Source organism: Eutrema salsugineum, unplaced genomic scaffold (genome assembly GCF_000478725.1).
Source record: "Eutrema salsugineum unplaced genomic scaffold, Eutsalg1_0 scaffold_10, whole genome shotgun sequence".
NCBI lineage: Eukaryota > Viridiplantae > Streptophyta > Magnoliopsida > Brassicales > Brassicaceae > Eutrema > Eutrema salsugineum.
The window spans coordinates 8,834,071-8,855,646 of NW_006256908.1; the positions used below are offsets into that span (position 1 = coordinate 8,834,071).

Genomic DNA, 21,576 nt, shown 5'->3' on the forward strand with positions numbered 1-21,576 from the left:
ATTAATAATTTTACCCAAGAAAAGAAAAATCATCTGTTTAAGAATATCCCATATAATTTATTTACATCAATATAGTCGGTTAACACTATTATTATACGAATATAATTTAGTATATAATATGTGGACTGAGTACCTGCAAAGTAAGTTAAAGTTGAATAATAAGAAATGACATCTTATCTCTACTTTCCCTCACACCCTCGTCTCTCTCTACCTCTCACAAGTCACACCCAACGAATCAAAAGATAACACTCCTATACATATATCTATAAGTTTATAATAAAATCGAATTTGAGTTTGAAACTTTATAGAACGATTAAACTCCATTATAAAATAGTACAAGAAGATGAAATCCAACATTGGACTCTTTCAAGGCGGCTATATCTACCAGAAGCCTCAAAAATCACAGTCAACAAAAGAGGACCAGAGGTCCAGGGCCTACAACACTTACGTGTAAATGTTTCGTGTAATTGTTTCTTTCCTCAGTTCGGTAATGGAGATGACACACACTAGCCGCAATTTCCTTACAACACAAACACTTTACAACAAACACATTACGACACACAAACCTGGATGGCTTTCACGTTGCAAACTGTACCTATGGATCTATATCGCAAAGCCCCAGATTTTTTTCGGCAGTAACCGGTTGATATTCACACAGACCGCAATGCACGTATTTATTTCTTGACAGACTCGGGATCATTGGTTTTTCTACCTGAGTCAGTCCGATCAAGTCGAGCTCCTCTCCACAATGTTGACTTGGTTGATCTTAGCAGCAATCCGAAGGCTGCTGAGCATGCCGCTCTCACAACTGAATCTTGCGACCGGGTCATCTTGCTAACCAGCGTTTCAAACACCTGAACAAAGAGACGGGCTTGAGAACTTGTAAAGACTTGTAAGCATGTCATATATATGTAGTTTCTTTAATATACCTGTGGGTAGTAGAGAGAGATTATGTGCTGATCCTCTGAGAGTGATAACATGGTGGTAGAGAAGTGAATTGCATTCGCCTGAACTACTGGCCATGGTGCATCAAAAGCCTGCACCAGGTCGTTTTTTCTCACTTCATTTTTTATTTTTCTTTCAATATTTAGTTAATGAATTTAGCAACTATGGTGATTAGTCGAGGAAAGCTGAACCTGGATGGTGGAGGCCATGTAAGTATCAACTCTTTCCGACTCTTGAACCAAATACCTTGAGAGATCTCTCACGAAGTTTTCATAGTCAGTTCTGAAAATATAAACAACATTAGGAAATAAATGCCTCCATTTTCCACAAAATAGATTCGGTACTCATAAGATGGCGAGACATACCGATCGTCAGAATTAAAAGCACGTGAGTCATACAGGGTAGACTGGTTTTTGATGTCCATGAGAGGAACAAAACGCTTGAGGGTACCCTACCCAAAATAAAAACGGGTATCTAGACTCAAAGTTATCTCAAACAAAACAAAAGAGTAAAAGGCTATGAAGAAAATTACCCGACAAGCCTGTCTTATGCTAGCATCGTCGTCATGGAGGTGTACTACCAAGCGGGGAAGGGTGGAATGAATCTGGTTTAAACAGTTTCATTAGATAAAACTAAAGATTTTCTTTCCTCGTCATTCATATCACTTAAAAGAAAACGAGAAGAAAAATGTGTCACCTGCTCGACAAATCCCTCCCGTTGCCCTCCACTAGCATATTTACTTAATGCTCCAAATGCTGCAAATGCATTGGCTCTCATCTTCGGGTTCATGCTAACCTGTTACAAATTAGAATTCCATGTACCTAACAGTTTAGTGAACTTAGAGAACTGATTTTGCGTTTCTTTTTTCTTCCGTTCAAGGTTTAGTCTGGCCTTAAAGCTTTATTATATCTCGTATTTGTTTCAGATAACTTACCTGAAGATTACGAAGCCGAAAGGATAAATTCATTAAGATAGGTTCAACAGCATCATTAGATGCTGACTCTGTGACCTAAACAAAAGAAAAGAAGCATATAATGTTCAAACAAATTGCGTATAAATTTGACAGACATTTCAAAAATATCGAATTGTTAATGGCTCTGACCATTACCATCAATAAGCATGACACAGCAGTTAGTTGCACCGACTCATCCAAATCATCGAGCAATGCTAGTATTACACCAATAACTTGCGTTGTGTAGTGGTTCATACAAGCAGATGGCATCTGGCAAAACCCCGAAGCAACTAAGTTATGTATTAAGGAATAATAAACTTGATAAAGAAAGCAGCAGAAACCGAACTAAATTTCCCAAACCACCTTATTCCAAAGACTAGTCAGCATCAATATGTATGAATATACAATATGTGTATAAACTAATTTTATTTAGTCAAAGATAAAACACCTCCATACTTGATGATTTACGGTTCTTAAGATATTAATTGCTGATCTAAGATCATTATCATAATCCAACAGGAGCATACACTTTCTGCTTGAATAATGATGGCAAGGAAATAATAACTGCTCCACATAATTCTTTCTTACACTAGTCCTCTTAGACAATCAAAATAGATAACTAGAAATTTCCTACAAGAACTCTTACTTGGACTAATCCTCTTAGACAAAGGCGTCTTACAGTCGGAGAATCATCTGAAACATGTCGGCAGAGTGCTTCGACCATCTCCTCCATCACAGAACTAAAATCACCACTGCAACTCAGATATATTAGCAGAGGAAATTTAAGAAGATAAGGTAATAAGGAAGGGCTTTGTTCCTTTTTCATGTCACCTGTCAGGCATCATGCTTCAGTCCTTTGACTTTCTTCTCTTAACTCATTTATATACACATAACCTAGAACTATAACCTGTTATCTTCACTTTGACCTTAAATTTTTTTTTCCAGACATAGCATACAAGATGAATGGGTACACGCATCTAAATCAATGTCTCACGAAGACGAGTAAAATTCCAGAAAACTACACACGTGGGAAACAAATCAAAATGAAAAAATTGTAAGGACATCGAAAACAATATACCTGTAGCGTATAAACTCTGACAATGCGGCTGCTGCAGCTTCTCTTTGGAATCTTTGTGGACGATTTAGTGCTTTCGTTAGAATCATGCAAATATGTCGAACCTGTAACACCAGTACTGAAACATTTAAGTTTAAGTCTGAAGGGAACCCGTAACCGCTCATTAATTTATCACTAAATTTCTTTCTATGCTAGTCTCCTTAAAAAGGTCTGAGCAACAAAGAGTTCAGATGCATTAGCCACCAAGTCAGTTAGGCTGTCTTAAAGAATAGGTTAGGCTTCCCCAATTTCATTCCTTTTCAGACAGAAAGAATCCCTCATGTGTACTAAACTACTATGCACATATTTCCACATCGATGACTTCCCGAGAAGAATGGTCAAGAGAAAATCCATAATGCCACAATTGACACAGCTAATGAACCGATGATCAATTATTGAACTCAACAGTTAGCCTACAGAGACTCTGATAAACACAACGCTAATCATTTAATAACTAGGTACCTCCTTCGGTCTCTTAATTGAAATGCATCCAGCAATATCGCCAATAAAATCAACCCACTTTTCCTTTTCTGTTTGCTCCCCATTACGTGCCAAAATCTAAGCAAAGACATGTATCAGTTCATCATACTGGAAACTAAACAAAACCAATTTAATGTTGAAGTCAAAAGGTACCTTGCCCATCTCAAAATCACCAACACACTCGCAGAAAGCCTGGAATGAAGTTAGAAGTACTCTGCTTAAGAAGGAAAAATATCAGAAAGGCTTTACTAAAGTAAGGGTACCAACTACCAATCGTCACAGCTTATAGATTTCTTGAATTGTGTTACCGTAATGGATCTTGCTGACCCGAGCTTGCAAGTCCATGACAACTTCCCAATTGAAGAGTGAGTGCCCCAACAACAGAAGAGTAGCTTTTCTCAACAGCTTTCTTTCCAATTTTTCCGCCACCTCTGGTTGATTTGAGTATATTAGCCACCAAAAATGCAACACATACACACAAGTAAAATTGATCGATTATGAAATAATTGTACCTAAAGAAGGCAGTGAGAGCAAAAATGGCAGCTTGAAGAATATCATCTTCTACATGCGTTTCAGAAGAAGGGCTAGTACTATCTCCCTTATCACCTTTAACTAAAGAACTACGATTGAGAACGGATATTAAGTGTTCCATGAACAAAATTGAAAGCTCCGTATGTTGAGAGAAAGCCTGCATCAAAATTTCATCTTATATAACCATGAAAGAAAAGTAGATAAAATAATATATCATAGTTCCAAAGAGAATGGTACTTACATAAAATATATCTTGCATTGGCCAGCCACCACGCATTCTAGTTATGTCCTTTGTCACAATGTCCCTTCCAGCAGTAGCCAAGACTTCATTAAATACAATCGATGATTGTGTGTTCTCTGCTAGTGCAGAGATCTTCATGTCATTAAGGTAAGCAGTAATATACTAAGAGCATACGAGATAAATGCTACTGAGTTTTATATTATAGCAGTATCAAATTTCGTGCAAATCAAATGTTAAGCAAAGGATACAGCTCCAATCGCTTCAACACGTAAATTCTTCTCAGTTATATGAACTGCTGCCGAAAGCAAGGACTGAGTTGTCCTGCCAAAAGAAGAAAGGAGAACAAGATCATCAGATAATAATGTAAAAAAGGGACCGAAACCATCTATCACAACAAGCTTTGATGTACCTTGATATATCAGTGTCACTCAGATGACTCCCTCTTCTTGAAACAAACTCAGTAACTGCTTGAATGGCTCCCTCCGCAGATTGCCTGATTTTGTCACAGATAGCTGCAGTGCAACTGTGCAAGGCTGCTACAAGCTACACGACATACCACAACATAATGAGACCTCAACCATCCAATGACACTATAATTTATACAAAAGAAGGAAGAAAACAAACCTCATCCTCCGTTAAAAGTGCACAAATAGATGAGACTATTCTGTTAAAAACTTCGGATGGATCAATAGATGCATCCTGAAAGTCGGTTCAAAGAAATCTGACACCCTGAACATGAAGCTTACAAAAGAAAAGAAGATAAGTCTGAGCCTAACCACAAAAGGCTTACGCTTTTCAAAATGGCAATGACGTCTTCAAGGGAAGACAGGGCTTTGTAGGAGTCTTCAGAATCCAACCCGCTTGAGAGTACAGCTTTTGGAAGGGAAAGCGAAATGCTGAAGAACTGATCAAGAATCTAACAAAAGTAATAGTAGGAGAAATCAATAGAAACAATTAATGTCACACTCAGATCAAACCATCACCCATCATATTGACACAGTGGATCAGGATAAGTACTAATCAAATACCTGTGCAGAAATTTTCCGAACTTCAGAATTCGTGTCAGCACAGCGTGGGAGATAGGTTATGACCCTATCTCCCAAACATAATACCTCGCGGTCAGGAAATAAAAATACCGCTGTTGGTCAAACAAAGGAAATAATTAGCTGATAGATAATGTATGGAATAAATAGATAACAAATTGTTTAAGCATATCTTCATACATGGTAGATTTGAAAAATTCCCCTGCATACTGCGGTCTACAAACTTTCTATGTGGGCAATCCCCAGAACAACCAAGAGCACAATAGCCAGCAACACATAGCTTGCGAAATTTTAGAAGCATCTCATGAACTGCCACACAGCCTCTTTTTCTTTGATAATCAATGGGTGACGAAACATATTGATCAAGCTGTCTAAGCAGATGCAAAAGCTGCTCAGCTCGACTTCTGCCATCCTCTCCACTAGTTCATGAAGATATATCATTGAATAAGCGGAAAAACAAAAGTACTTCAAACTGCACTTTTAGTAAGACTCAATATTTGAGATTACTGCAAATCCATCACCATAATCATTGAACCTAATCTAACAGAAGTAACATGCAAGTTATGCAATGTAGTAAAGACAGATCAAATGAACTTATAAGAGAAAAGCAATTTGAAATTATGTCTCTTGTAATGGTATACTTAAAGAAAACAAGTACAGACTGAAAAAAGAAACCTAGACCAGGTAAAATTTATTTTAGGAGATTCCATCGAAGATTTCAGTTTTTGAGAAAGTATTTCATCAATAGAAATAATAAACAGATCAAAATACGACTAACTTGACAAAAAAAAAAAAAAAGAGAATCTAGAGCCTCATAAAAGCTGGGTGAATTTAAACTTGTCAAGTAAATACCTTGTAAGGAGGATGGCACACAAGAGAGTCACAAGATTGTCTATAAGAGGACTGATGACATCTGATGGATCATTAGGCAAAGCAAAGAAGCCCAATGTAGCCTGCCCAAGACAATGTGCATAAATTCAAGAGAGAATATTAATAGATAACAAACAGCATTTATCTCATTCTTTTCTTTTTGAGCTCGATTCAAACGAGAAGCTAATCACCTTCATGACACGATTTCGAGTTTCAACGGTTAGCTTCGGTTCGACAGAGACCAGGGTTGTGCAGGCATTCAGAGCAAGTGCCTGAACAAGATTTCAGTCAGAAAGAGGAATGGTAACAGCTTGTTTGAAAGAAAAGCCACATGGTATAGATTCTTTCCGTAGATTATCATACCTGAGTGTGTAGAACCTCAAGACTAGATTCTGCAAAACCTTCATTTTCATCTCGACCCATCAAAGTCAATATATAATCAAGCATCTGATCTCTTCTTTTCAATGGGAATGTGGCACCACTTTCTGAAGCATTTATGACAGCACGACCTTCACACAAAAAGACAAGAGATCAAGGTCCTATATAATCCCACAATTTTCCTACCATTATAGCTAAACCACGTGGAGCGGTGTAACTTAATAAAAAAGATCAAAGAGAGAAAAGAAATCGATAAGACTCGCAATAATGACTCCATCATCATACTAACCTAACAAATCAATAGCAGTTATAACAGCTTGCTTTGCGGTTTGTTGCCGGACATGAAGAAGCCGTGAAAGCATATTCGTGCCCTGCGGGACACAAAAATGAAATCTGATTATAAAAATTCAAATTGAAAATAAAAGTAGTGCTGAAACAATATAACAAGTTCTCTAAAATGTAACATAAGTTACTGTTTGGCCACAGAAAATTATTCAGACTTCCAACTCTTAATACGACGATATTTAATTTCATTAGATGAGTTTTCCTAGCATATGACTCAAAGTCAATTTGAAGCATAAATTTAGAAAAGATCGTGGAAGATTATAGTATGTAAATATAAATAGAAATGCGAATTTTAATAAACGTTTAGAGACTTACGACAAGTGCATCTATTCTGGCCTCAATAACCGAGGAGGGGGCATATTTCGCAGCATATCCATACATCAACGCCAAAGCAGCATGTATGTCATCACTGTCTTCTGTTTTATAGCTCTCAGAGAAAAGAGATAAGATCCTAGAATTGACACAAGAACATTAAGTCAGTTTTATGTTATTAGTTTCACAAACCTGTAAAGTGACAAATTCTAGGATACCTGGAAGCAACAATATGACTAATGAATGAACTAATTATCTAAATCAGGAAATCTTTTGATACAATATTTTCTGCTAGTGCAACTGCAGCTTTTAATGAGCCTTAATATACACATAAAGAAGTTGGGATGGTTAGCTAGAATTTACAAACCTTCAAGATACTGCCTTCCACTACTGAAAGATATGTGATATATTTTAATTAAAAGAAAGTAAGTAATAGATTCGAAAATGATTGGCATATATGCAGGTATGTCTAGGTATTAAAATGGTAGTGATTTCATTAAGTCAAGCAAGATAAACCTTTGGAAAATACTCTGCCCAACATTATCCAAAATGACTTTCAGCTTTTCCAGTACAGTGTCCAAGTGAGAAGCCGCGACCTGCGCAATCAATTAGCATATTAACATAGGCTCCAAATCAAGATCTGAGAGAGAAAAAGACAAGGACATTCAAAATACCAGCCCCATGGCCTTCGCTAAACCAAGTCTGTTTGCAGGTATGGATATGTCAGCCTGTTCGTAAATCCAGTCAATCTTGTCACGAACATATGCTCTATCATTAACTTTTTGGAGAAGTATTCCCATGCAACTAAAACACAAAGAACAAGAGCTTTACGACACAGTCTTGCGGTCAATAATCAATATAAATACACTCTGCTATAAACTAAAGTCTATGTGCAGCTTTTAGAGACAATTTGAAACTTATTAGTCATCTCTCGGGATCTGAAAAGAAAAAAAGCAAGAATAATACCGGTGTAGAAGTGCTGCATGGTCATCATCCGGAGTATAAAGAATGTATTGTTTTGCAAAGGCATTTCCAAGAGATATAACCCAATCAGAATCCTGGGTGACGTCTAGTGATTCTGCTAGAAACTGTATAATACAATAATGATTTAGACGTAATAAATGCAACAAGCATGACTGGTCAAATTAACATATTAAATTTCCTTATATTTAGGCTTTAAAGAAACTTTAGCTCATTATGATGTTTTTCCCTTCACACCAGCTGAATAAGCTTACATTGATTATCATGTCATCCCAATTTTCCTGAGAGGATGGATCAAGCTTCAGATCTTCTGTGTCAAAGACATACGCCTTCATTTTTGGAATCTAGAGCTTACCAAATGTGATAAATAATTAGGGGCATATCTACAGAAAATATGATGCAAGAAACAAAGATACTAGAAATCTACGATGCAATCTGACCATATATCGTTCTCTGGTAGCTGATTAGGTACAAGAAACGATTTTAAGAAAACTAGTATCTTGAGCAATGTAGCAAACGACAGAGTACCTCATCTTGCCAAAACATGCTTATGTTCTTTGGAAAAAGAGGAGACAGATAGCCAAGGACCTGAAGGTATTAACAGAGTAGTTAAATAAAGACAGAACTTAAAAGATACAATACTCCTGTTATGAGCTATTAAAAATAGTAGGCGGTATAACGATGAAGCATATACACTTGATGAAAAAGAGGAATAGAGAAGTATGTTCTGGAATTATGGGCACATAAAATGTGAATATAAAACAGGATTTTCTGAAGTTACTGACACATACTTACCGTCAAAATTTGGGTTGCTAACTGCTCTTTTGCCAGAGGGTTGTGCAAAAGAACCACCAAACGGGTAAACAATTCCTGCATTTGTAGTATGTGTACATGCGAGTTTTCAATTTTGAGACTGTACCATAGACAACAAAACTTATAGATCATATGACAGGTTACAACAACAAATTCACCTCAGGGCTAGGAATATCAGCGCGAGCTTTACACTCAATCAACATGGGGGTGGTTGAAGATCTACGACGACACAGTTCAGATATGCACCTACAGACCTATCAAATTAAATCGATAATAATTTTAATTCAGGTCTAGTCTCTGATGTGAAAAAAAAAAAAAAACTCAAAATAGGCAATAAAAGAAAGATCTTACTGATGCAACAGCGCCAGTGTACTCCTTAGGGATAATCATTTTCAGTAGGAAAGGCCAAAGAATGTACTGCAATTTCAAATCCTCTTTAGCATTAGAATTTGAAACTATTAGTAAATGGGATAAATCGTATTTTAAAAGACAAATTTGCAGCACCTCCATCTCCGGGATTGTAACGGTCAAGAGCAGAAGACCTTTTCCACAAACTGCTCTTAGCTGTGTTGGACTAACTGCCTCTCCTTTTGCCTAGAAATATTTACATCTCAAACTAAGAAAGACAGTACTTCAAACTTGTTCAAGCTATGTACTCAAAACAACAGTAGCATATGTGCAGTGGTAAGAAGACTCCATAATACACTACTTGGAGCAAGGTAATAAGAAGACTCGATAACACACTACTTGGAGCAAGATAATCATGTCCCAGATTTAGGGTAACGTTAGATTTCTACAAACAGCAACACCCAGGACGCAACCTAATACCTGGCTCAGTTGTTTTTATAACAAAGTCCAAAAATCACTACAATTAAATATAAATATATATATATATATATATATATATTTCTTGGGGGATGAAATTTGAAGCATCAGAAATAAGTGCATGAGATAATGCCAACTTATATAGTAATTCTTCACTGCATTTGGAATACTCGGCAGGAAGTGAGGATGTCCATATTTGGGCTGCCTTTTCTCATAATTCATTAAGTGCAGATAAATAACAATAAAGAAGGCAATCCAAACCCAACGGATCGGAGCAGTGATCTTCTTTATCTAAATGTATTGTAACATTTCGTCAAGAAAAGTAATTTTCCTCTTCCTTGTCATACGTTCATTGGCACACATTATTCTTTCAGTTTTTCAGGTGAGTACGATAACTGATTTTGAAAGTAGATTATTATGTTCTCGTCTTACCTTCAGATTGTCAGTCTCTCCTATTGCAGAATGGCGTACAAGGTATTCAACAAATAATTCCCCAGATGGACCAACCAGATAGCAATGTGAAGCCATGACCACGATCAACTGTCATCAAAGCAGAAGAACAAAATCACAAGTGGCGATGTTAAAGCATGCATATTTTAGGAGTAAAAAACAACAATATATGCTAGCTCAGTACCTCTGAGAGAGCTTTTCGAACAGCTAAACTTTGCTCATCTAACAAAGACCTTGTAGCATCAACCAAAAGAGGCCGTTTTGAGTGCCACGCTTCAAATAACCTCCAAACGCAATGCAACATCATTAAGTTGGGATAGGACATAAACGTTAAATTAATACATCATACTGATGAAGGATAAAGAAATACACCTCGGAAGCAGATGTTTCAAGACACAAAGAGCACCAAACGTCAAGGGGTCTTCTTTCAACTTGCATTTCTGGTGAAAATATACAAGGAATACAGGGATTCAAATTTTACTTCAACATAAATATATCTAGTATAAAGTATTACATAGAAGCATGCCAAGGTATAGTTCTTGAGCCTAATAAAAGTGCTACGTATTTCCACTGTTTCGCAATGCATACATAAAGAATATCTAGAGCCATATCTATCAAACAAAATATATTTTATTTATTTATCGAAAGAACATGTCCTCACGTTAAGAAGAAATGTAAACAAATCTTCGGGGTAAACCAAGCCAACAGTCAGAAAACACCGCTGCACTTCATTGTATGCCTGTAACAGAAAGAATAAAGAACGGGCAAAAGATTTCTACACATCACTCCCAAAACAAAGGCTGCAAAAATGAAAGAGGCCTGAAACATTTGTGTTGCATTAACAGCATAAAATGAAAGCGACACTGACTTACCTTACGTCCCATTGATATACCTGAACACCTTTTGTTTACACTACTAAAACTGATCACAGGAAGCAGTGTTGACAGAACAATTGTAAGGTCCTGAAAATAAATAAAACTTAACTGAAACACAGCATAACCTGTATCTTATCATTGCAATTCCTAGCATAAACCATCACATCCAAAAAAAAAGTTGTTGTGCCAGATGATTGTAGATAATGCGGCACCTAAGAAAAAGAAAAAGAAAAAAAAAATGATAGACACACCATTACCTCAAAATCAAGCAGTGGAGGACCTGAGTCAGAAAGTAACGAGGCATTTAATAGGTTGTAAAGACTACATGTCGCCAAAAGAGCATCGTCATGATCTTTCTTATACCTAAAATTGAAATAATCTCTACGTTAAGAATTAAAAAGAAAGACAAGTCTACACAAAAAAAAAAACATCACATGCCTTAGTACATGTCTTTCTAACTTAATGAAGCTTTAATTTGTTGGGCAATATATGAAGCAGAGAACGAATTTACTATGGCTCTGGACCTTTGAAAATTAAAGGTTGAGATAGAAAGAAAAATAAAATCAAAAACAGAACTTACAGTTCAAGTATAGCTGGAATAAGCCTTGGTAATGCTGATTTCAGTTGTGTCCGCGTGATAAGACCGACCATCTGACCCAGCGCCTCTACAGTAGATACTCGTACCTTATTCAGCAGAAGATAAGCAAACTGAGCACACTTTAAAGTAAAGAGCCATGTCTGGAGAATAAGTGAAGAGCCGACTATCAAAATCATGCCGAGATTTATCTCTCTGTACAGTGAATATAAGAGAATCACTACTGGGAGAAAAAGAACCAAAAGATAAACTTTCCTTTCTTCTTTGATCTTATAAATAAAGTTACACAATCTCACTCGTCTTCAACTTTTATATAAAATAAACTGTCTGTGAACAATTATGAACCATATCCTTACCGTGGTAATCTCTTGATTAATATCTTTTAAACTGGAAGATGCAATAATATTAGAACCTAAAGTGGAGAATAATGCTAAACGACATCATGGACTCACCTTATGATCTCGAGAAGTTGCCCAAACTCTCAACAACAGCTCAAAAACTGAGTTTAGAAAGGACCTGCATCGGATTAAATCTTGATTTGAGTGCGTAAACACAAAGCCTAGTAGATATAAAACAGAACAAAGCAAGTGGTCTCACATGACATCGCTGTCAAGAGGAGAATCTGAGGTAAGATCTGTGATGTATAGCCACACTGCCTGAGACCAGCACTTAAACGCTAGACATAAAACCAATGATTTATATATGAGACGAAATAAGCAAACATAAGATGGTACTAGAGACAAGGTGAGGTATTTGAAATATACAGGCTCCTCCTTGTGTTTTTTTTAGCGCGCATACAAATTGCATGATCTGTGTTTTTTGTCATCTCTTCACCCATTGGGAGAGTTCGAATGTGTACAGATCAACAGGTTAATATCCTACCTTTTCTGTTACTATGAATTAAATTTCCATATTGGTTCGATAATTAAGCAAACTCTGACATGATGACCCTTCTATTAGGCCAGATTTAAATGGAAAAAAAAAAACTAACCACATAATACAGGAAAAAAAAAAACAATCCAGCTTATCGATAAAGGAGAAAAATTGGCACTTTCTATAAAAGAATTTTACTGTACCATTTGCAAATATTGGTCGGTGCACATCCCGAACATTCCCAAGAATAGGCAACACCCTTGAAAGTACATCTTTCAGTCGTGGAGTGAACTGCAAAGCTTCAAAGAAGACATGAAAGTAGTTCAAAATATCAGAGAAGTGCAATTTCCCTAAACTTTTCAATGTGAGAAACCAAAAAAAAAAGGAACGCAGATGAGAGTTAGTATTAACCATCAGATGAGGCAAAGTCAGCAAGAATTTGAACCATAGCAGGTGCAGCTGAAGCCGGACCAGAGAGATGAAGAAATATTTCTTCCATCATCTGTCATTTCAGTTAAGAAAGATCAAAATTACGCTAAAAACAGATAACTTGGACTTTATTCAACAAAAATTGGTGAAGGAAAATCAAGGCCAACGTCTAATGCAATAGGCTGTCATCTCCCGATAACTGACAGTAGGGAGAAAATGGACCAGCTTTATTTATGCGACTATCTAAAATGCTTCAAATCAGAAGTTAACATGACAAAAGGTGAAAGTCTCTACTATGGTTTTCTCAGCAGCAACTCATCCTGTGCCATGCAGTCTATCAAAGATACTACCTACTTCAGCATACTGATTATTTTTAAAATTAGATTCACATATGTGCAGAGCCCAAGAAGTAAATATATATCGAACTGCATCTCACCACCGATCATGTTGTACAGCTACCCTAATACAGCAACCCTTTGTGTATAAGGCAAGAACTCAGGAATGTACAGTCGCACGGATCTAAATAAACAGTTGTTTTCTCAAAGTCCAGAAACACCCCCCTTGAATTAGCAAAGAGGAATATAGATGAAGAAGACTTACAAGATCAGGAAAATGTGTTCCAATGGAGACAAGTAGCCCAGATGCTTGCCTTTGCCAATCAGCATTTAGTTCCTACGTTATGATACCAATAAAAGATACTAAAATGATCAGGAAACATATATGTACGAACAATGCGAGAAAGTTTGTACGAATTGCAATTCGTCTCCCCTGATTTGTCTAGATATTATTTTGTTACTTATGCTTAATGAGAATGTCTCCCTCATCTAATCCTGAAATATGTACGTCAAATTTCTAGGTAACCTCTACTACAAGAAAGAGCCACATAGATCTATCTTCTGTCCAACGCATAAGAAAAATGTACAAACCCTTCTAAGCTTCAAATGCCACATAGACGGTAGAGGGAAAAAAGCAGACATATGGAAACATAAAATTTCAGGAGCGAAAGGTCATTTATTTATCTCAAACAAGCTATTAAATTTTCAAAATTGCATCGAAAAACCAATCTTCTATATGTTAATCTGTCTAACTATACGAAGTATAGGTTCAGCTTTCACAAACATACCTTGAAGATATATCTCAGCTGTAGCAATCTTTAGCAAGCTTTTCCCATGAAAACTTTCATCACTCTCCCCCTCTTCTCTAATGCACAACACTGAATGCCATTACTTGAAAAACCCCAGCCATGTTACCAAACCTCTGCAACACCGAGTAGTGCCATATTTATGCACCGGTTAAAGCAAACAACAGACGAAGAAAAAGAAACAAGCGAAAACAAAACGTTACCCTTCGTCCTCCACGTGACACAGCATAGCAACAATCGAGAACCAGAAGCGGATTCCTGGAAACTCACACAACAGTTCGGAATCAGAGATATCCCACTAACCATTGTGCATCTATCGAAGTTTGCATGTCTTGTGTATGAAAAAGAGAAAAATGGTACATACAGAGAGGCAATGTCTCTCAGGGAAGCCATGGAAGCTTCTCTGACCACAGAGGAATCATCAGCTAGAGACGATACCAGAAGTTGAACAGCCTCTGCCAAAAAAACGATCAAAATGTTAACTTGAGTCTCCTATAGTCCAAAATCAGACTTGATCAGGAAAACAGCCATTGCCACAACAAATGTTGACCCAATTACATAATTTAAAAGTTTTGATCAAACAATAAACCGATCAATTGAGAGAAAACAAAAAACTGAGAAGGAAAAAAAATACAAATTTGAAGATTCTGGAAACTGTTACCTGGCGCGGGAATTGAGCTCCCCAAACTTGAAGAAGCCATTCAATATAAATCAGCTCCACCAAATCAAAAACCCAGAACCTCGAATGTCAAAATTTGACAGTTTTGATCGATCAAGATTCCTCCGACAGAGAAGATTCAAACGATGTGACCAGACCAAGAAGCTTTCCGACCGGGAAACGGAAGCTCGGCAGTTATAATTGCGTCGGCCTCTTCTCGGAGGACTTGAAAGTTAAAAAGAAAAATGTTTGGGGAAGAAAACAAATATATGAAACCAATTGAAAACGATGGACCCATGCCCGACAACCCGGGTCGGATATATATCGGGTATCAAGCCCGTTGCTTTTGGATCATGCCCCTTGTTCTATAGTTATTATTAGATTGAGAAGGAGCCTCACATTATTGGCCCAATAATTTAGCGGTGCAGATGGGGGAAAAAAAAACGAACCGAACCAATCTCATCGATCTAAACCCGAACCAAATTTTATCATAACCCCTACTGCATACAAATCTTTATGTCGTAGCTACAAAACCTAACCCGATCCGAAACGAACTAACACTATTTGAACTGAACCAAACTGCATCGAAATAAAATTCGATGTTATTTAAGGACAAGACATATTTTTCAAAATTCTAAAACTATATATCCAGAAAAAAAAGATCCAACTGTACTAAACCAAAGAGGGAATGCCTAACGGTGATCTTTTGAATCATTTTATTGTATTTTTCCTTTTGTCCCAATGCAACCCATAACTATTTCTAAATCTAAACATTTACACATGCTGAAATTACTAATAAATTTTTTAATAATGTAAAAGAAAACTATATCAGACAGGATATCATGTTCTACAAAGCTGGATGCCAATAAGGCAAATAACTGTTCTCCGAAAACGTATTCATCTTATTGGCCATGCATGGGACTCTATTAATGTCTAGTTAACTAGTACTACATCATCAGACCTTAGCTTCGAAGCAAGTACTGGCAAAATCTGGTTACGTTACACGTATAGTATTGTAAGTTTATAACACAGCACAAAGATGAGTTATATTAAAACACAAGACAATAATATGAAAAGTTAAGTGAATTCGCAAATATTTAGAGATGACCACTGGATCGATACGGATGATGCTTGTAACACAAAACTTGAAACCACTTAATGGTAGATGAATCTGAACCGGGTGTCAATAAAGGATTCGATGTTTGAAGAAAATGAAGGGAGTTGCAAGCCTGGAACCTAGAAGAAGCCTCAAGCTCTGAACGATTCAAACCCAAACATTTATCATTCGTTTATGCTATTACCTGTTTCATCGTATCTTTCAATTATACAAATAAAGAAAAAAATCATAATCTCAACTATTTCTCGACGCTTGTCTAAATTACAGTTTCTCTAACTTAACCAAACAAATTTTGTCTAAATAACATATATGTCATTTACGCATGAACAAATAGAAAGTTTGAAGCGCAACAAAAAATAATAATCACAATACAAAAGATGTCTTTGAACATGCAAGGAAAAGTGGTTTTTATATTGACATAATTTTAACCGCTTAAGAATAATTAATGATGAATAAGCAGCTATTTAGTAGGAGTTACTTTAGGATTTGATGAGTGTTGATATGAATGTGGTGGCGAAGGTGTTATGAAGAAGAGGATAATAACATTGTGACGTAGATTAGGTATTAATTTTAGTCATGAATATTTCCTAATTTTAGCACGTCAGTATTTTGGTCATGAATATTTCCTAATTTTAGCACGTTTGACTGTTGAGCTCTGATTATGGGCCTCAGAATGGCAAAACAAATGCCCGCGGCTTATTTTATTTTAATTTTTCTCCAGCCCACGGCGTATAAAGGCGACCATAATGTAGCAAACAAATCCATAATATAGCAAACAAACAAAAAAAAAATTATTAATTGTTTAGTGTTTACGACGAATAGTAGCCCCAAATGACACGTGAGGGGACGCTATGGCAATTTGCAACATTCAGTAAAGTTTTTTTGGGGTTACAAGTCAAAATGTGTTTGACCAAATCACCAAAAGTAACTCTCACCAGTATGTCCTCCCACTTTGTTTCTTATTCCCATCTCCATTCTTCTCATTCCTTTTTAACTTTGTAATATTTCTGCTTTTTACGGTTTTATCTTGCTTTTACTAAATTTGTAACATCATGTAACGGCGGAATCATAGAAGGCTTATAAAGTATATTAAATAAAATGGAGAATGATCAAGTAGAAAACATATTAAGGAATGATAGTTAAACCAAAAAAATTAAGGAATGATAGATTTCCATACATATTTTTCATTGACTTTGTAGATTTTTTTTTGTATAAAATTAATTTTGTAAATTACAGAATGAAAACACACAATACATAATTGTGATTGGTAACGAAATGTAGAGTTGTAGAATCCAGTCCGTCATTCTTAAAATTTCTACATATATTTATGATTGGTAACTTTTTTTTATATACGGAATACTCTATGCTATGTATGATTGGTAAGTTGCTTAGAGATATAGTGATCTTGTCATCTTGTGAAGATGCACATGTTTTAGTAATCATAAAGTTTATAGAATCACATCTCTTTAATCGTTATATGGTTTGTATAAGATATCTGATCAAAATTGTATGAAATATGTTCTTCGTCCAGTCATGTTGCCCATTTTTACTCGAGCGTCGGGAAGTTTATGAAAGAATACATCATTTCAGTCATTCCGGAGAATGTTGTGGCCTTGTTAATGATATAGGATAGGCCAAAAAAACTGTGGTCTGTGAAGGAAGACTCAAACGGAACACTCACTCGGGTCATAATACAAGTATGCTTTCTAATGAACGAGTTTCTTATCATACATTCGCCAACTATTCCAAACAACTAAAATTGCCCCCAAAACTAAATTTAATCGTTCAGAGCATCGATCTGAATAACTTCACGACAAAAGAAAGACAAGGAAACAAAAAACTATCACAGCCGAGAGTTGGTAGGTTTTTTTCAAGCTATATAAACAAACTTTTGATTAGAGCATTATAATTTCACTCGGGTCCCATTATTTAGTTTATTTTATAATATCTTGCTTTGTCAACGTGGTTTTAAATTAAAACCATCTAAATTACTACGTCAAAATATAAAGCCACTAAAACTATTATTTAAGTCAACAGTAATGATGTTGAAGTTTTTTTTTTTGTATTGGCCGGTCGGATGGATAGGTTGGCCGGTTTGGACTGTAGTTCGCCCACGTAACGATCAGACTAAGGAAAAAATTATTCTTGTTTTATTTTATTGTTTTCTTACTATGAAATTTATGTTTTTTTCATATTTGTAATTTCTAATTTTCTTTTATAGAATAAAGGATTAAAGGAATACGAAGATGGCAAGAGGAAATTTTCATAGCCAATTTAGAAGAAAAAAGTTACTTGTTGTGGCTAGTTGATTTTGTTATATTATTTTCTTAGAATGTTTAGTCCTAAAAAAATCAGTTTGAAAAAAATTAAGTTTATTATCTTTTTTTTTTCATTATCTTAAAAACAAAAATACATTAGAATTTGTTTATTTTTACCCTCGGAATAAAGATATATTAGAAATGGAACCTAAAAAACTGTTAGATCATAGGTGTTATACTTCTTACTTCTTAGTTCTTCTTAATTACCATTAAGATGTAACTAGACAAATAACAAAATCGAAAGGACGGTTAATCACTCGTTCTTGTTCGAAGTATAACCTATATCAATCTAGTGTCACTCGTTTATGTCTAAATATTGATTTGGTGGTTCATATACAATGTATAAAACTATAAATTTATTACTCTATTTTTCCACGGACAAGTTGCTTACTCTTAATGATTAATTTAGAGCCCTGGAATATAATAACTACACCGACCAAAACCCCACAATTCACAAAAGAGAGACAGAGAAAGAGAGAACGAAATGCGCAAGCTCACCAAACCTAATCATTTTCATAATTAATAATTAAAGAATATAGTTTTGGTAAAGATGATGAACATCTAATGATCCATGTTAACCTTTGATAACTTTTATAAGAATTTAACAAGACAAAAGAGGGAAAATACCTATGACAGATTTAGGTAAGTGTTCAATAGGATTTAATTCATACTTTTGTAGATTTTTTCTTGTTATAGTTGAAAACTTGAAATCAAAACTAGTATGGATCAGTTTCATGTGTTTGATTTTTTTTTTTGGTATACCAAAACGTTTCTTAATGCAATTTTGCTGTCTATTTAAATAATTTGTTTGTGTCAAATTATTATTTTTTTCTCCAAAGTTCAAATGGACTAATTTTATCAAAATCGAACGTCATTATGTCCACGAATTAGTTTGGTGGCTCTTTCACAGTTAGAAATGATTTGATTCGTAGACATAGGTATATAAGTCAAGATAAATGATCCAAATGTTTATTTTCAAAACGGTCAAAAATGTTAATGTTGTCATTAAGGAAAATCGACCAATCGATAAGAGTCAATATATCGTCACCCCTAAAATAAAAGTATATATGAGGGTCAGTGTTTTGGAGATTCTATTATTGATGGGCTACTATGTTTTGGAGAATTCTATATGACAGTGAGAAGAAAGAACTAGAAGGCTCTTTGATAAAACGATCGATTTTTGCTACGCATAATGCAATCTATTTGATGTGCGCCGTCAATGTTCATTAATGCAATCAACCTCAAAGCAATGGATCCACCTAACAATCCATCCCGATCTAGGTAATTCTAAAAATATAGTACAAATTTATACATAGCAGAAAAATTTCACATGTTATTCACAAGTTACAATAGTTTTTTTGAAAGACACATGAGAGAAATAAGTTTTTTGAAAGAGACATTTTTAAGATATCCCAACTTCATCCCGTGTTATGTGATAGGACTAGTCCAATTTTTATATAGTTGGTTTGGTTAAGGTATAAGACGTTTCTCCAAATACACACACAACTCATGTTTCATGTGTTAACACTTAAAAATAAGGCAATCGCTTGAAATTGTTTGACAACTGAAAAATGTTTACAAGCAATATTTTAAGATATCATAACATTTTGAGATATGATTATATATAACAAATACAAAATTGTAGTGTTATATAGAATTTTCAAAGACAACCCATCTTGTTCGGCTGAAAAAAACGACAAACCATTTTATTGCGTTTGAGATTGAGTAATTTCTAAAAGTATCACATTATATGTTTTTTTTAAGGTTAGTAAAAAAGTTTATGAACTTTCGGAAATCCTCCATAAACTTTAAGTTTGTGGTATATTTGGAACTTTTACAAAATAGTGATATTCCTGGAAATAATATTTCTTTTTGTGGTATCTTAGATTGTATAGTTCCATTCTAGTTTTTGTGTGCCTTTTTGAAATCATTTTACCGTTGGATTTCTCTACTTATTTGGTTTTACGAATATAACTTAGTTGTTTTATTTACTAATTCTATTGCCCTTGAAACATATTATGAGTTTTTTTCCATCACATTTTAGCATCCCTATATCAGCCAAGTAACCCAAAACCACACAAAAGGAACAGATTGCAACGTGGTGGTAGGACATTCATAAATTATTATTTTTTCCTCAAGTGGAGGACCGTCATACAATACTTTTTCCCACAAATTATTGGTCCACGAACCAAAATGCTTTTTAAAAACATATTTAGATTATCTCATTTGTATGATAAGTGAAAACTGTGAAATGGTCGGAAATGTTAAAAATCTTTTAGTGATTATGTTTCTGACATTCTTTTAAGTGGTAGGATCACCATCGAAGATTATTCAATTTGTTAATGGAAAAGGTCTTAAGATTCCACTTCTATGTAAGCCCGCCGTTTTTTAAATCATTTTCAATCACATCCTAACTTATAATACGAATTTTTCCCTTATCATTTAATTTAGAAATACACTTTTTTAGGAACTAGCTAGGAAATAAAAAACACCAGTGATCATAGACAAGATAACATCTTTTAATTTTTCTTGTATAGTGGAGAGCAAAGAATTGCAAGTTTTAATTATATAATTATGATTAACAATAATATAAACAATATTTGTCCATAAAAGATGGTTAGCATGTAATTAATGTCGTCACTACGGTTATTAAATTCATGAAATCAGCCGTATCGACTCAGAAATGATTTCTTCTCGTAACTTCAAGGACTCACGCAAGCGATGTATATTTTACATAATGAACTCCAGCTTGTATCATGTCGGATCGTTCACAAGTCGTTTTTTCGAGCAGGGTTTGGTTACAATCAGTTTTAGTTGGATTATATTTAGTTTGTAAACAGTAATAAGGAAATAGATAGAGAACTATTATTGTGTGGAAATGAAATCAAAACCGTAAGACTTACTTTTATACATATATATGTAGTTTTTCTTTTATTTTAAGAAATTTGGTGGTTTAGGTCAAAAAATGGCCTTGCTATGTTGGAAATATATAAGAAACCTTGTTATAAAAATCTTGAAAAAATAGTTAAGAGAAAATACAATAATCGTAAGTCCATGCTTTTAGGCTTTTACCGTCACGAACAAAAAGAAAATTTTTCTTTTCATTTCGATCATTCGAGAGAGAGAATATTAAAAAAGACAAAAGCCCCCATAGATATAGAACCATGACAAGTCATTGTCCGCCACGTAGATAGGTCGGTTCCGCTTCGCTGGATATACAACGATATTACTTGTTTAGCCTGTTTCCAAACATATTCAAATCTCAACCCGATCCAATCAAATACGCTCCA

General features: G+C 35.1%; 1 protein-coding gene across 1 annotated transcript; it reads right to left on the reverse strand.

Moving 5' to 3' along the window:
* Nucleotides 1-400: 400 nt before the first annotated feature.
* LOC18027540 (protein SHOOT GRAVITROPISM 6) lies at nt 401-15,068 on the reverse strand. The gene is given in 52 exon segments (XM_024160906.1): nt 401-854; nt 930-1,037; nt 1,137-1,227; nt 1,311-1,396; nt 1,478-1,549; nt 1,642-1,740; nt 1,880-1,954; nt 2,054-2,167; nt 2,544-2,649; nt 2,976-3,076; nt 3,474-3,569; nt 3,645-3,705; nt 3,800-3,922; nt 4,004-4,179; nt 4,264-4,395; nt 4,512-4,584; nt 4,673-4,806; nt 4,888-4,962; nt 5,054-5,179; nt 5,292-5,401; nt 5,487-5,725; nt 6,159-6,259; nt 6,368-6,448; nt 6,540-6,685; nt 6,844-6,925; nt 7,215-7,350; nt 7,728-7,807; nt 7,886-8,015; nt 8,178-8,299; nt 8,447-8,536; nt 8,721-8,780; nt 8,988-9,062; nt 9,164-9,259; nt 9,357-9,422; nt 9,510-9,599; nt 10,263-10,370; nt 10,465-10,564; nt 10,653-10,720; nt 10,942-11,019; nt 11,153-11,242; nt 11,413-11,518; nt 11,736-11,839; nt 12,203-12,266; nt 12,348-12,426; nt 12,827-12,922; nt 13,035-13,125; nt 13,653-13,724; nt 14,162-14,260; nt 14,262-14,309; nt 14,397-14,451; nt 14,558-14,648; nt 14,855-15,068. Coding segments are annotated over 52 exon segments (5,121 nt in total). The 5' UTR covers nt 14,895-15,068; the 3' UTR covers nt 401-674.
* Nucleotides 15,069-21,576: the final 6,508 nt, after the last annotated feature.